Raw genomic sequence first — 15,375 nt, forward strand, 5'->3', positions numbered from 1 at the left:
ACGAGGCCACATCTACTGGGCCGGAGAGACTGCTCCCTGTCCGAGGGCGGGGGGTGCTGCACCCATCACGGAGATGTGAGGATCCAAGCAGTATGTTCTGGAAAAGGCTTGGAACCACATGTACAAAACAATAACTAAAACCCAACACTAAGGGTGATAAACAGCATTACGATTGCTGAGGATAGGGTCCCCAAATCCTACAGAACCATACGGACATCAAAGACGTCTGCATCTGTATGTCAGGCACTTTACATTTTTTTTTTCTTCTGTACTAGGTTCTCACCCTACAACGTGAGGCCAGCTCGTCCGTGCACAAAGTTCCAGCAAAATGAGTCGCTCATGGAGAGGACTTTTCAATCCAGTGATAAACATCATTTTGACAACAAGAGTACTGTACCGTGTGGCCAACCATTTACTGGCTGCCTGATGTGTGCCAAGCACTGGGATTAGCAGATGGCCAAGTCAGGGTCGCTGCCCACAAGGAGTTGACCATCTAGAGGGAGGGCAGCATGAAAGCTCTCCAGAAATCCCAACAGAATTTTTGGCCGGGGCGCTAGAAGCATTTGCTGATTAAACCCAGGACAGCTTTTCTGTAGTAACTGGAAGTCTGCTCTCTCCTTGGCTCCCGAAGGCTCCCCAACTTTGTGAGGGGCAGCCACAGAACAAGGCAGTCTTACCCTTCCCCCTCACCAGGTGCTTAAGGGGGTTCCAGTGCCTTTTAAATCTATGCCAAGTGCCACCTCATTCTTTCCCCAGATAACCAGATGTCCTTATCTGACCACAAGAGACTCTGGAATCAAGCAGGCCAGCAAGAAGCAATACTGCAGTGTTTTCAGCCCTCCTTGGAAAACTTTTTGGTTGGGTACACTGAAGCAGGAATGCACCAAATGGAACCCCAACGGACCAAGGCAGCTAAAGAATGTCTCCAAAAACCCAATTACTACCACAAGTAATGAGGCACCATGGCAAAGACAGCCCTATCTCTACCAGGTCAGTGTAAGGATGTGCTTCCTGGAACCCCACCCTCCACTTATAAATTATAAAAATGGCACCGTCAAAGCGTTGTTGAAGTGGTGACGTAACCAGACCGTTCAGTACAAAGAATATACCATCCATCATTGCCCAAATACTCTTTTTTGGTTGTTGCAGTCTGAGCAAAGCCTACTGTTAGCTATCAATGCCTCACAGCAATGAAATAAAGAACTGATGAAATAAGCAATGAATTTAAAAATTTCTTAGGCCAAATCTTTATAGCCTACCAACTATACTAGTTGGTGAACACTGTTCTTAATCCCACTAAAGAAATGCAAACACCAAGTAAGACTTCCTACCAACCTCAACTCTGAATATTTACACCCAACGTGAGTTTAACTCAGTAGTATAAACTGAAGGGCCACGGGCTCAAGAATTTATCTGAAGCACCAGAAGACAGTAATATATGTAGTCTTGAACTACAATTGAACAAGTAAACATATAGAAACACACTTACCAAGTCCCATAACACACACACACACACACACACATCCTCTCCCTCTCACGCTTCTCCGTCTCGCAGGATACAAGCACTCTCACACTCACGAAAATAAATCCCAAACAAACCACTTCATCTTGAATTAAACACTTACCTCTTCAAAAATTTATATTTGGATGCATTAAACAAACAAACAAACAAACAAGCCTACTTTAGACCGCAGCCTAGGAGAGATCCTTTAAATATTCACTGACTCTAACCTGAGACAACTTTCCTTCTGTTGGAGGGATAATGAAAATACATTGCACTACCCCCAAAGGTATTTTATTTAAAATTTTAAGATCTATCCTCAACTGCCAAATCCAACCTATGCCTGGTAAAAGTGCCTTGTGAAAAAGAAGTATTAAAAAATTTATCAAGAAAACATGTTTCAAGGCATAAGCGGAATGTTAAACCTGCATGAAATGAGTTAAAATTTATTTCACAATACCGAAGTCATGGTCATTTACAAAAAAAGGTCATAATTAATTTTCGAACATAATAAAATTAAATATATTCCTACACTTCAACGTAGTATTTTAATATATATATTATATATAGGAAAATAACAGTTTGGCACTTAGCAGCTACTGTTGGTGATAGCATCCCATATTATGTGGCAAATTTATTTTAAAAAACATTACCTAATTTCTGCAGCTACTGTGTCAATGAACTGCATAAAAAACTTAAAAAAGAACTGTTTTTATAAAATGAATTGACCAAGTCATGCAGGCACTGAAAGTATTGCAACAGGGACTCATTCACTCCTAAACAATGAACTGTCTCCTTGGAGGGGCCTGGCGTAGACTGGGAAGAATTTTAAGCCTCAGAAATTAAAGAAAGGGAGTTGCTGACTGTCACGGCTTCCATAGGACATCAGTCATTGCTTAAACGTACCCCAGCTGCAACTTCTGAAGGCCAAGGTTCTGTTCTGTACAGGATATGCTACCAAAGAAAATTCACTTTTTCAGCGATTTGTTTCCCCTAAAAAATGAATCTCTAATTGGAAAAAGAAGTTTGCTTTCTCTGCTGTGGTCGCGTGGCTTGTTTTGATGAAAAGATACCCCAGGCATCACTGGGAAGGTGTGCAGACTACAGCTGACTGGTACACAATACAAAGGAAAAAAGGTCAGCTTTGCTTTATACACTGGATTTGACTGTGTTACAGGAACGTGTGGCAAATCTGGCCTAGTGCCTCTGATACAGAAGATAAACACCGCATGCCTTCTTCTACTAGGATCTCCTGCCACACACAACACTCTTTAGAACCCCCACAGGCAAGGCTTCTCCCGGCAACTTTTATAGCATTGTACTGACTCCTAGTAGGTGTAAGAAAAAAAAATCTGCAGAGAGGGGGTAACCCTTTTTTCTATTCATGGTGCTGGGGGAGCGGAACATAAGCCATGTTTCATATGCATGTTGTTAACAGCATACAAGCATTCCATCTAGGAAGTTTCCAGAAGAAACTCCTATTCTCAAATTTGTAACCAAAGGATACAATTATACATTTATTAATTATTAAGACAAAATACTGCTTCTTACAGCCATTTACCAAGAGGGGGGAAAAAGCTGTAGGAAACAATTAGAAATGAAGAGCTCTGTATTAAATTGATTAGAAATCTGATATTGCATAAAATTCAAATTATGATGTCATCAAGCACTCTGAAGTCTCTGATTGCACACTAAGGTGGCAGAATTTGAATGGAAAACAAAGTATCTTATAAAATAAGTGCTACTAATGACAGACTTCTTCCCCCAACAGGAAGTGGGGTGACATGGGAGTGGGGGGGGCAGGGAGTGGAGGAAGAGATAATTCGCTCTACTATGAACAGAATGAAATTAAGTTGAGGTAGTTTATTCTACCAGCCAAACTTTACTTATAACATAATTTGTCTAAAACTCTTGCTAGTAAACGGCACTGAGAAAATTCTGCTATAAAGACTAGATTCTTATGCAGGTGCGCGTTCTAAAACAAGTTTTCAATCTTAAACAGTAGTAAACAAGACTTTGTGTGCTTTCGGACAGATTGAAGTTTTTGATCCCTATATATTTTGTCTGGACAGTTTTTGTAGTCACAGCAGACCTTTATGATGTGTCTGACTTATGTCTTTCTTCTAGAAAATCTCCTACTCTGCTTAATAACCTCGTGTTTATAAAACGGTTCTGATTATTTGCAGGGAGGAACAGCACTGCATGAATCCTTCACAAACTCCAGGAGAACTACCCCAGAAATTATGGCATGATGGATCTGAATTAATACAGAAGTTAGCAACTTCTCTTAAATTCACATGAGGGCTGCAACCTGACTCATGGATTTACTGAACCTTTAGATGACCAAGATAGAATGTCGTAAACGAGAAATTTTATCTTAGTTTCAATTCATGATAATATAGTTTAAAAAAGAGTCTTCGGACACAGCACTAGTAGTAAATGGACACTAACTGGTATACAGTCCAATCTAACATTTTAGGCACAAACCTTGATCGGTCAGGCAGGGTTAGGCATGACATTTCCTTCCAAGTGCAGTAGGAAAACAATCTTGGTATGTTTGGATATGTTGATTTGCATATACGGATTTTCGTTTGTTTACCAAAGCCAGGTACTCGAACACAGCAGTCACTCAGATATGAGTTCCCTTCAGGGAAAATGCACCTTAGGATTCTAACTTCAATATTTTACATGATACCGATTCCCACTTCCCTTCTCCCTTTGACAGTGCCTAGCCTCCGTCTGTCTGCAGACACATCTAAGTGGAGGACGGGATTCCTCCAAGGGAGCTTTCTCCACAGTTACGGGTTCTCCCCATCGAGAGCGGAACCTTAGGCTTCTAAGCATTACAGTAAAACCACCAGAGTTACCATACAAAGCCCGGCACACAGAGCAAGTTTCGGCTGCCACCTCTGTTCCCCTCGCAGAAAGCTGTATCACGGTGCGCTTGGTTGGGAGCTTTGCCTCTGCTCCGGCCCCCTCTTCAAGGTGAATGGACACGGATACGGAACAAGCCTTGCTGGAGCTGCAGGCGGAAAAGCTTGCAATTTGCAATGCGTAAGGCTGCGCACCCGGTGCGGCGAAGGTCGGACGGAAGGAGTGGCTTCGTGTGGTGCCAGGTCCCTGTGCTTCTTTTAAACTCACGCACGTAGTCGTAATTGGTACCTAGACCGCGAGAAGCAGCAGAGGTGACAAATGTGCCGTGGAGTCACTGGGAAACACATCCAGCAACATCACCACGAGGGTCTTACCTGTATCGAGGTCTCCGATAACGTAAATACTGGCTCCTATGGGCACAGCTCCGTACACAAAAGAGGAGCTGGCGGGGATGCACAAGTTCTGGTCGTTAAGATAGATCCATCTGCAAGCGAACACACGGGCAAAACCAAGGACGTCAAGAGGATAACCGCAAGGTCTAGGAAGCTGACACAACTCGGTGAGCCAACAGGACTAGGCACCGTGCCAGTTCAGCTCAACCCAGGTAACTGCTGAGTTCCTTCCTGCCACTCTGGATACTAGTCTGGCCTGTGCTAGAATGTCACCTGCACTGAAACATAAAGAGCAAGCACTTTTCAACCTGCTTCTTTTGCTCAGCACCATGTTCCTGGGATTCATCTACACAGTTGCTTGCATCGTTAATCTGTTTCTTTTTAAGTGGTATTCCATGATACGGAGAGACTAGAATTTGTTTATCTGCGCACCTGCCCGTGTTCATCTGGGGAACTGCCAGTGTCTGGTTATGGTGAATAAAGCTGTTGTGGGCACCGGAGAGCGAATCGTCTTGGTGGATATCATGTCACGGAAGTGACTGGTTATATGGTTTAACATATATTCCACCGGATGATAAAATGCTGCACTGTTTTCCAAAGGGCTGTGCCATTCTGCCTTCCGATCAGCAGCATCTGGGAATTCCAACCGCTTGGCATCACCTCCTGCTCTCACTCCTGACGGTGTTTCTGACTGTGGCCGTGTTAGTGGTGCGGGCTGAGAAGACGGAGGCCGGCTGACTCCGTGTGCGCTCACTGGCCACTGCATCTGTCTTCCTTTGTGAAACGTCTGCTCAAAGAGTTGCTCATTTTTTAAATTGGGGTTTTGTCTTCCCACTGAACTGTAAGATTCTTTGTCTTTTTATGCAAGTCCTTTGTTAGATACATATATCGTGAATATTTTCCTCAGCTTATCGATTATCTTTTCATTTTCTTAATGGAGCCTTCCAAAGAACAGTTTTTAATTTTGACAAGTTCCATTTTTTGTTGCTGTTGTTTCGTTTTTTAAACAGTTCTTGCTTTCTGTGTCCTTCTAGGAAATCCCTGCCTATCCCAAGGTTGCAAAGGTTTTCCTCCCTATACTTTTTACTGGAGATTTCATAGTTGCGGCTTTTATGTTCAGGTCTTACAATGCATTTCAAGTTGCATTTTGGGTATGGTGTGAGGCAGAAGCTCACTGGTCCTCCACACAGATATCTAATCGCTCCAGCATCATTTGCTGAAGAGATGTTTCTTCCCTCACTAAATTGCCTTGGCACTTCTGCTGAAAATCAATTTAATAAGCACAAAAAGGATCCAGGGCTCCACAAAGAGGTGGCCGATTCCCCCGCTGAGAGAGAACACAAGAGAGGTGTCTGAAGCATCTTATGCTGCCAGACAGGAAGTGCTTACAGAAGGGCGGTGTGTCCAAGGGACACGGAGCTAATAGGAAGGTGTTCCCAATGGCCAGAGTCGGAACAACAAAGCAACAAAATAAATAATGAGAGTACTGGATTTAAAACACACAGAATAAAATAAATATTCCTGAGTCTATACTGATACGACTAAATAACTTAATACATCAAAAAAAAAAAAAAAAAAAACAAACAAACAGGGAGAAGGGACAGGTCTTCTCTTTACAGAATTCCAGTTAACAAATGCAGACAGAATGAGGGAAACAGACCAGCATCAGGAAACCACCATAGTTATAGTGACCGCAGCGTGGGTCCACTGACAGGTGCTTTTAGTGGTCAAAGTTTGAGAAGAAATGGTGCATATTCTCAATGATATCTTCCAGGATTTTTGTAAAGTAAAAGGAAAGAACGGCAACGTTATAGTGGTGAAACCCAAGAGACCCCACCTTAACAAGGTAATCAACGTCAGTGTCACCAGTACTAAGACATGGAGACAGCACGTCCTCCTCAACGGCGTGCATCACCTCGGTGGTGTTCCTGCCAAAAATGCCTAACCTCAGCTTGATCATGAGAAATCATCAGACAAATCCAAATAAAGAGCTACATACACCCATTATCTTCAAGAATATCATGGTCATGAAAGGTAGGGAAAGACCAAGGGAACATCACAGGTTAAAAAAGACTAAAGAGGGGTGCCTGGGTGGTTCAGTGGGTTAAGCCTCTGCCTTCGGCTCAGGTCATGATCTCAAGGTCCTGGGATAGAGCCCCTCATCAGGCTCTCTGCTCAGCAAAGATCTGCTTCCCCCTCCTTCACCTCCTCCGCTTGCCTCTCTGCCTACTTGTGATCTCTCTCTCTGTCAAATAAAGAAAGAAATAAAATCTTTAAAAAGAAAAAAAAAAGAGTAAAGAAACACAACACAGTGTGTTGTGGGATCCCGCATGGCATCTCAGAGCAAAGGGAAAAGAGAGCTGAGTGGACGAGCTGGTGTAATTGGAGTAAAGACTAGGGGCACTTGGGTGGCTCAGTCGTTAAGTGTCTGCCTTTGGCTCAGGTCATGATCCCAGAGTCCTGGGATCGAGCCCCGCATCAGGGAGTCTGCTTCTCCCTCTCCCCTCTGCTGTGTTCTCTCTCTCACTGGGTCTCTCTCTGTCAAATAAATAAATCTTTAAAAAATAAAAAGACTATAGTTTACTTATCAATACCGTACCAACATAAATACCTTGGTTTTGACGTCGGCACTATGGTTACATAAGACGTTAACACAAAGAAAAGCTCGGTGAATGGCTTAATGGGGACTTTATTTTTGCAACTTTTAAGTGTAGAAGTGTAAAATTAAAAGTGTAAAATTATTCCAAAATTAAAGTGGTTTTTGTTTAAAAAAACAACCTTAGGGGCGCCTGGGTGGCTCAGTAGGGTTAAGCCGCTGCCTTCGGCTCAGGTCATGATCTCAGGGTCCTGGGATCGAGGCCCGCATCAGGCTCTCTGCTCAGCGGGGAGCCTGTTTCCCCCCCTCTCTCTCTGCCTGCCTCTCCGTCTACTTGTGATTTCTCTCTGTCAAATAAATAAATAAATAAAATCTTTAAAAAAAAAAACAAACAACCTTAACAACCGTAGATTCTGCTTTGTAATAATGTTCACTTAAGGTGACTGGACCAATTTCCTTTTAACAGCTAACAACACAGCTGGGGTATAGCAGCCGTCTCAGACTCTGGAATGTATCTAAATCCTCCAGAACTACCAGTGTCCAGGTCTACACTCGTTATTGGAGCAGATAGCATGTGGGCATTATTCCTGTATCTCTAACTCTGCCATCAAGTGTCCAAGAAGCCAGCGGCTTAGACCTGAATCATCTGGCTGTTAAATACAAATGTGAAACTCTCTTATTAAGCACAGCACTTTGATTTCAAAGAACTCTTGCCAGATTGTTATAAAGTAGCAACTTCCATATTTTGAATTCTAAGAAACATGGAAGCAAAATGATTCGAGATCACATAACAACTCAGAACACAGCTAAGGTACAGCTTCCGTATTTGAAACACCTTTACTCAACTTCTGATTCACATTCCGTCTGAATGTTGACCGGTATCCAGCAGTTTGCTGGAGCTGGGCATACAGTTTGGCCGCTGGTGTCAAAATGACTCTAAGAAATAGGGGAAGGGAAACATTCCAGAACTATCATTGAAAAGTGAAAATAGGGACTTGAAGAGGCCTTTGAAAGAAAATGTTTGAAAATATCAAACTATAACTGGCTTATTCACATTTTATGTCTTCAGGGCTAAACACAAATATCTCAACCTTGACATTTAAATTCTTCCCAGGTTCTGAATCAAACAAAGCTGATCAGAGTGTCCCCAGGCCTTGTCTGCTGCTGAACCCTACACCCAGGCCCAACCCCTGTGCAGAGGCACACACCTCTTCTACGCAAATCCATGATGGGGCCATGCGTATGCTCACGAGGGTTACTGCCACTTCTAAATGAGCATCTACAACTAGACTGTTTACTGAAAGGCGTATCAGAATACAACAATATTTTGGCATAATTTTGTAGAGTTGAGAATCTCACATTATTCTTCCCCGGAATAATTAAACAAAGCTCAAGAAATCAGGCTATGTAGATGATCTACCAAATTTGTTCCAAAGCAGATCAATGACTCAGAGTTCCTGAGTTCCAGAAAAACAATCCTAGATGATCTCTTTCATATGACGCTGAAGCTTTGAATGAAATGAAACTAACACAAAAAACTGAATGGCAGCATGTCTTAGGTGCAGTTTTTTGTTTTGTTTTGTTTTGTTTTTAAACAGGTATAAAAGGCCTATGGTTTTGCCTTCTTTCTCTGCCATCTATCACCTCGTTGACCTTGGACAATTTAGCTAACCATCATCTGTGAAGTGGGGAGACCAAACACCACCACTAACATTCAAGGACTTGCAGGGATGGAAGGAAGCGGCCAGTGTAAATTACATCACATAGCACCCAGCACCTAGTGGACGTCACTAAGTGGCAGTCGCTTTTGTAATGGAGGAAGCAATAGTATGCTTTTAGTTACAATGTTTTCAAACACAGACTTCTCAGGACTTGAGGCTACCAGGATGTGTCCTCTGGTCACTTAGAATTAGCAAGGAAGGAGACTTTAGACTAAAGCCTGGCTTGGAGCAGCGAGTTTCAGCAAGAGCAGTGTAGGAGGGAAAGACAGGCAAGGAGAGATGGCAGAGGGCAGGGGACAATCAGCTGGAGAGGAGAAGTAAAGACAGAGGGAGCTTTGCTGAGGTTTCTGTTTCCGGGGGGAGAAAGAAGCCCTCCCTTAACGAGCCAACTGCCCTGCGAGGAACTCTGGATAAGAGTTCCAGCTACAAACTCTGGGTGAGATACAAAAGACAAGTGCCCGAGGCCTCTGGAGACTGAGCAAAAGCAGGCAGATTTGAGAAAGAAAGGAAAACTAGAACCAGCAACCCAGGAGGAGGAGTTTCTGGATCTTTGGTAGCTTTGGCCAAAGGCGGCATGACGCTGGCAGCTCCAGGGGGCAGAGACCCCATGAGAAGACCTGCCATCTTTGTAGCCGCTAGAATCAGAGCAGCCAGAATCTCCAGAGCGTATGGAAGTCTCAGAAAGACGAGAGGTAGAGAAGGATACCCAATTTTACATGCATGTGCTTGTCCCAAGTCTTGGACTGACTCCGGAACCATGAGTGCTTGTAACTGAGGCTGGCTTACAGAACCGGAGACAGGCTAGAGCTGCCGTGCGCTGCAGGCCTGACAGCCTACCAGGAGCCGAGCCAGGGGCACGGCCTGCTAGAACTCTCAGTGCAACACTCTGGAGCATGGGAAGAGACTTCAGGTCCCCGACAACACGCCATTCACAATGTTCGGGTGCAACCCCGAATTACTCAACAAAACAAAAGCCAGAAAAATGAGAACCGATTCTCGAGGTAACAAACCATGCACAGACGCCAGCTCCAAGATAACTGAACGCCGGGAGATCCATCAGGTGGGGACCTGAATGTGGCCACTACAACTATGTTCAAAAAAGAAAGGGAAACATGCTTATGATGAAAAGATGAAGGTTTCAGTAAAGAAATGAAGAGATCTAAAATTCTACCTGAAGAAGCTGGCAAACAGAGGGCAGAATAAACCCAAAGAAGGTAAAAGAAGGAAATAATATAGACAAGAGCAGAAACCAATGAAACAGAAAACACAATGGAGAAAATGAACCGCCTTGAAAAGATAAATGCAGTGGTGGGCTTTGCCAGTAGAGGGCGCTGGAGGGACTACGAGGCTCAGCAGCACAAAGGGCTTCTTTGCCAGGGTTGATGTCGCTTTTCTCCTTCCCAAGAGCTGCTGTCTGCAGTGTGCAGGGGACCCAGAGGGGCCTGCCCTCAGCAAGGTCTTCTGCCACCCAACAGGCAGCGTCCTGAACCCAGTCGCCACACCATACCCTTGCAGGGCAGGGAGGTCTCTTCCCAGTTTGCCCCTTCTTAGGGTACTGCCCTCAGCCCTAAAGGTAGTAGTAGCTGCACTTCCTACAGTAGCTGTTTCTGCACTCACTGTTAACCACCTCTTCCTAGTAAATAATTATGTGAATTCCATTTTTTCTGTTCAGATTACCGGTGACTGGGCCGTGACTGAAACAGATGTGGTCAGGAGCAGGTTCAGCTCCCCATGACTTGCAAAGGTGTCTGTAATACTTGGAGCACTCCTAACCGTCAATCCAAACACCACAATGTCAATGGAGTAGACCGACATGATGCTTTCACGGGACACCAAGGTGATCAAGATCTCCCTGGACTAACATATGGAAACAGCAGAAGTGATACAGCCCTGAAGCCAGACAGTGCAGGGGGCCTGTTGGCCCTGATGGGCAAAAGCAAACCGCTTCTGATGGCCCCTGCAAACTTGGTACGAAGAAAAAGCACCAGGGGTCAAAAGCTGCGGACCAAGGCCAGAGTCTGTGTTGCATAAAGATACAATATTTGCGGAAAGACACTACATCTGGGACTAAATCTGTGATCAGTGTAACCACTGAATTAGGTTTATGAAAGCACATGGACATTTTCCAAAATCCATCTGACTTTTCTACTTTTTCTAAATGACTTAAGTGGGGATATGAAAGGTAGCTCCATTCCTGCATTTTTCAAGTTCTTGATGGTAGCACTAATTTCTATAAATTCCTCAAGGATGTAGAACTGCTTTTGGTTTTCTGTCTTGGTAGGAAAGTTACAGAGACTTCCAAGCAGCCTCTCCTACCATAATGCCCCCCCACCCCCAACAGGTCAGAGAATCAACATGGGGATTCTGCCCATTGTCAAGCATGTCTGCTCAGTTACACATTCAGGGACCACAAGATGAAACTGGCAGGTCCTGATTTCAGCAGTCACCATGACTATTCTAGAGAAACAAAAGCGGGGCATCCAGGCTGAGCATGTGTATGGAGGCAGTCAGACACAGGACGGATTAAGAAAGGAGCCGGAGTGCAGGACATGGAGGGAAGAGACTAGGAAAGACTGAACATTTCTCTTAACCTCAGACAATGGAGGACCCCAGCAGCGGGCTACGTACTGTTATCTTTGTTTGGTGAGCAAAGGGGAAATACCAAGAATTACCAGAAGGAGAACGAAATGACCAAAGTCAGATTAATCTTTCAAAAACACAAACAGACCAAATCTAGGAAAACTAGTTAGAAGGCTAATGCCACTGCACACACAAGGAAGTGAACACGGGAGGGCAGGAGCAGAGAAACGAGGGTGAGTGATCTGGGAAATATTCCAGAGTCTACAAAAGAAGACAAGACTTGGCCACCGGTAAGATGTGAAGGGTGAGAGAGAAGCAGGATAAGCCTCACTGAGTACGGAGAACTGCGAGGGTGCTGGTATTAGAAGAGCAGGGACACCGGGAATGGAAACAGAGCGGCCCGTCATTCTGGATAATATTATTAAGTTGTTACTATGACGTGATAGAATTTATGGCAATTTCTTTGCTTTCCTTCAAACAGTTTTGCTTTTCATTAGAAACACAGAAAATAAGGTATGGCATTTTTCCAGGAAAGTTTTAACCTAAAAATAGGGAACAAAGGCAGGAAAGACAAGAGATTACTTAAAAACAATAAATGGTCTCCAATCTAATACAGATTGGTCCTCTGGCAACAGTTTCCACAATACGCAAATGTAACATACTTGGAAACATCTGCTCTTTTGAAAAACAAACTACTGCTATATGTTATTTTCTTCCTATAGATTTTTACAGGAAAGCCTGTATTTTTAATGCAATGTAGAGTGGTGGCTGAAAAGGGGGCCTCTGGGCCAGAGTGCCCAAGTTCAAATTCTAGCTCTGCTACTTGCTACCTGTGTGTCTCTGAACACATTATTTCACCTCACTGTGTTTTGTTTTAAAAGAGGACTAAAGAGCACATAGGGACTGAGAGGGTTATTTTGAAGACTGAATGGGTTACAAATGAGTTAACACAAGGCACTTAGAGTTATGTATGCCTCTAGAGTCACTCAAACAAGTAAGAACCCTCTAAGATATATTGACGAAAGAAACGAAGCTTTCCTCATTCTATTATTTAAAAACTAACGTGGGTGGGCATCTGGTTGGCTCCGTTGGTAGAACATGAGACTCGTGATCTCAGGGCTGCGAGAGCTTACCTTAAAAAAGTTAACACTGGACAGCTCAGAAACAAGGAGACTACTGATCCATGAATTTATTTGGAAGTGCTTTTAAATATCAAGGAAGGAGGCATATTCTTATGTCTAATACTTATGAACTGAAAGCAAGTACTACACCTACGTTTAAAGCTTATTAACTATTAATATAAAACAACCTGACAGAAACAGAAAAGTTCTAGCAATTGATAGCAGATCAAGGGCAAACTGAGAAACTCTGCAGCCAGATTTAAGTCCTATCAACAGACAGGGACAGGGACGGGTGAGACATACGTGGCCTTGGTTGCCCCAGCAAACAAGGGGCAGCCTCTAGCTCACGCTGCCCAAGCAGTAACTCATTATGAAGACGGCACAGGTCCGTATTTTATCGGAGACCAAACACACTGACCACTGCTTATAAATGAAGTTGAGCAGACAGTCTCGAGAGTCACTTGGGCAGGAATTAACAAGCTACTTTGCACCTTGGACGGTCACCGCCGCAATAATCTACGAAGAGAAATGGACAAAAGTCTGAAATGTTGCCCTACTCCCACCACAGCAGACATTCTCTAAACTGTTCTCATACTTTGTCTAATAAATTTTCCTAAGGGGGTCTACCCCTGTAATTGAGAGAAAGGCTATGCAAATATCCTCACTTTGAAATACATTAAAAGTTAGGTAACATTTGTATGTATCTCTAAAGTCTCAGTAGCTGCTCATTGTTTGTTCTAATCTAAAATAGTATGAAATTAAACGTTGCCTTATGGCACCCCCTTCTGGTAACAGGACTGAAATACTATAACAAGATGAATTTTCACACGACCATTTCCCTCTATGATTTAGATAGTGCAGTTTAGTGGTTACCATAATAAAATGTGTGGGAGAAGGGAAGGAGGTTGGTAGAAGCGTGCCTAGTCTACCAGACCAGTACAGCAACGTGAAACAGATGTTTCGAGACTCTGTGACACCACACTTCATTCACCGACTCAACCGTCCATTGGGCATCTAACACAGGCCAGCTATGATGCTGAAGTTAAGATCCATGGACAGCTGAGCCCAACCTTGCCCTCAAGAATCTTATGGTTAGGGCGCCTAGGTGTCTCAGTTGGTTGAGTCTGCCTTCAGTTCAGTTCATGAGCACAGGGTCCTGGGATGGAGTTCTGTGTCAAGCTCCCTGCTTAGCGGGAAGTCTGCTTCTCCCTCTGGCCCTCCCCCCTGCGCATGATCTCTCACGATCTCTCTCTCTCTCAAATAAATAAATAAAATCTTACAAAAAAAAAAAAAAAGAATCTCATGGTTAACAATTACAATGCAAGAGACATGACCTGAATGTTATGGGATCACAGATGGAGGAGCCTAAACCAGACTGGGAGGTATGAGGAGACTTTTTTTAGGCAGTGATAATTACGTACAGTTTTGGAAGAGACTGTATTAACTGGATAAATATTAAAAGGGGATTTTAGGTAAAAGGAACAGTATAAAGCACAGAGCTGAGATAATCAATAACATGTTTTGGGGAGAAAATTTTGCTTACTGTAACTCAACTGAAGCGTCTGTGTTGACTACAGCAGAAAGAATAGAGAAAGGCCATATCACAGAAGGCCACATTCTAGGTTAAGGAGTTTAAATTTTCTCCTAAAAGCCATAGGGAGCTAATGAATGATTTTAAACAACCAAACAATCAAGGTCTGATATAGATTTCAGAAACACCATTCTACGGTTTTAAGCTACGAATACTTCTGAAGTCTCGGATAAAATCTCTAGTAAGCACTAGGCATATGTCCCAAATAAACAAGATAATTCAGTCAAGTAGCTTGAAAACTAAACAAAACAAATTGAAGACATGACTCTGAAGGCAGAAAGGAAAAGTTCCACAAGTTATGCGAAACCGTTCAAACTCACCGTTTAAACTCGTCATGGTAGAATTCAGACTTGCAAGTGACCATCTCATTCGACCCCTGCATGTCCTCACGACTTCTGACACCCCCAAACACGTACAGCTCCATGGCCACGCCACAGGCCACAGCTCCAAATCTGAAAGGCCACACACAGCGTATCAGCTACTGGATTTACAACTCATGGCCCAACTCCCTAGCTCCTCTTCTGCTTGTTTTAACTCTGCAGTGTTCAGGGTTCCATGAATATGTGGGTCTTCCTTTTCCAGAAATGGATTTTTCGTGCTCACTTCGGCAGCACATATACAGAAATGGATTTTTCATGTACTTTTATAGAAACCAAATGCCAAGACAAGTGAAAGGTTCATTTGAAAGAAACAGGGCACCTACATGGTCCATGCCCGCATTCTCGTACCTTCTCTCCTTCAGCGGACAGATAGCAGTCCACTGCTGGGTCCTTGGGTCGTAACATTCCACAGATTCAAAGAGCTTTCCATACGACCCTCCACCCATGGCATAGATTTTCTTTTTCATAGCTGCATAGCAGCCGATCTGGAAGGAGAAAGCGAGAGGTGGGGAGGCAACACTTACTACTCACGTTAGACAAGTACCCACTTTAGTCTAGAGAGCACCACAGGGTGTCTGGGAAAGGATTTGATTTCTAATAGTAAAACTATGGTATTTTC

The 15,375-nt window shown here is 43.6% G+C and overlaps 1 protein-coding gene across 1 annotated transcript in view; it reads right to left on the minus strand.

The window, feature by feature from the left end:
* Positions 1 to 1,914: 1,914 nt before the first annotated feature.
* GAN (gigaxonin) overlaps positions 1,915 to 15,375 on the minus strand; it is a 49,519-nt gene continuing 36,058 nt past the window's right edge. The window contains exons 8-11 of the mRNA XM_044255668.1: positions 15,105 to 15,241; positions 14,697 to 14,828; positions 4,750 to 4,859; positions 1,915 to 4,663 (exon numbers count right to left, since the gene is read on the minus strand). Coding sequence (XP_044111603.1) covers positions 4,482 to 4,663; positions 4,750 to 4,859; positions 14,697 to 14,828; positions 15,105 to 15,241 — 561 coding nt within the window. The 3' untranslated portion in view covers positions 1,915 to 4,481. The remainder of the gene's footprint in view (positions 4,664 to 4,749; positions 4,860 to 14,696; positions 14,829 to 15,104; positions 15,242 to 15,375) is intronic.

This window comes from Neovison vison, chromosome 7 (assembly GCF_020171115.1).
Source record: "Neovison vison isolate M4711 chromosome 7, ASM_NN_V1, whole genome shotgun sequence".
Lineage (NCBI taxonomy): Eukaryota > Metazoa > Chordata > Mammalia > Carnivora > Mustelidae > Neogale > Neogale vison.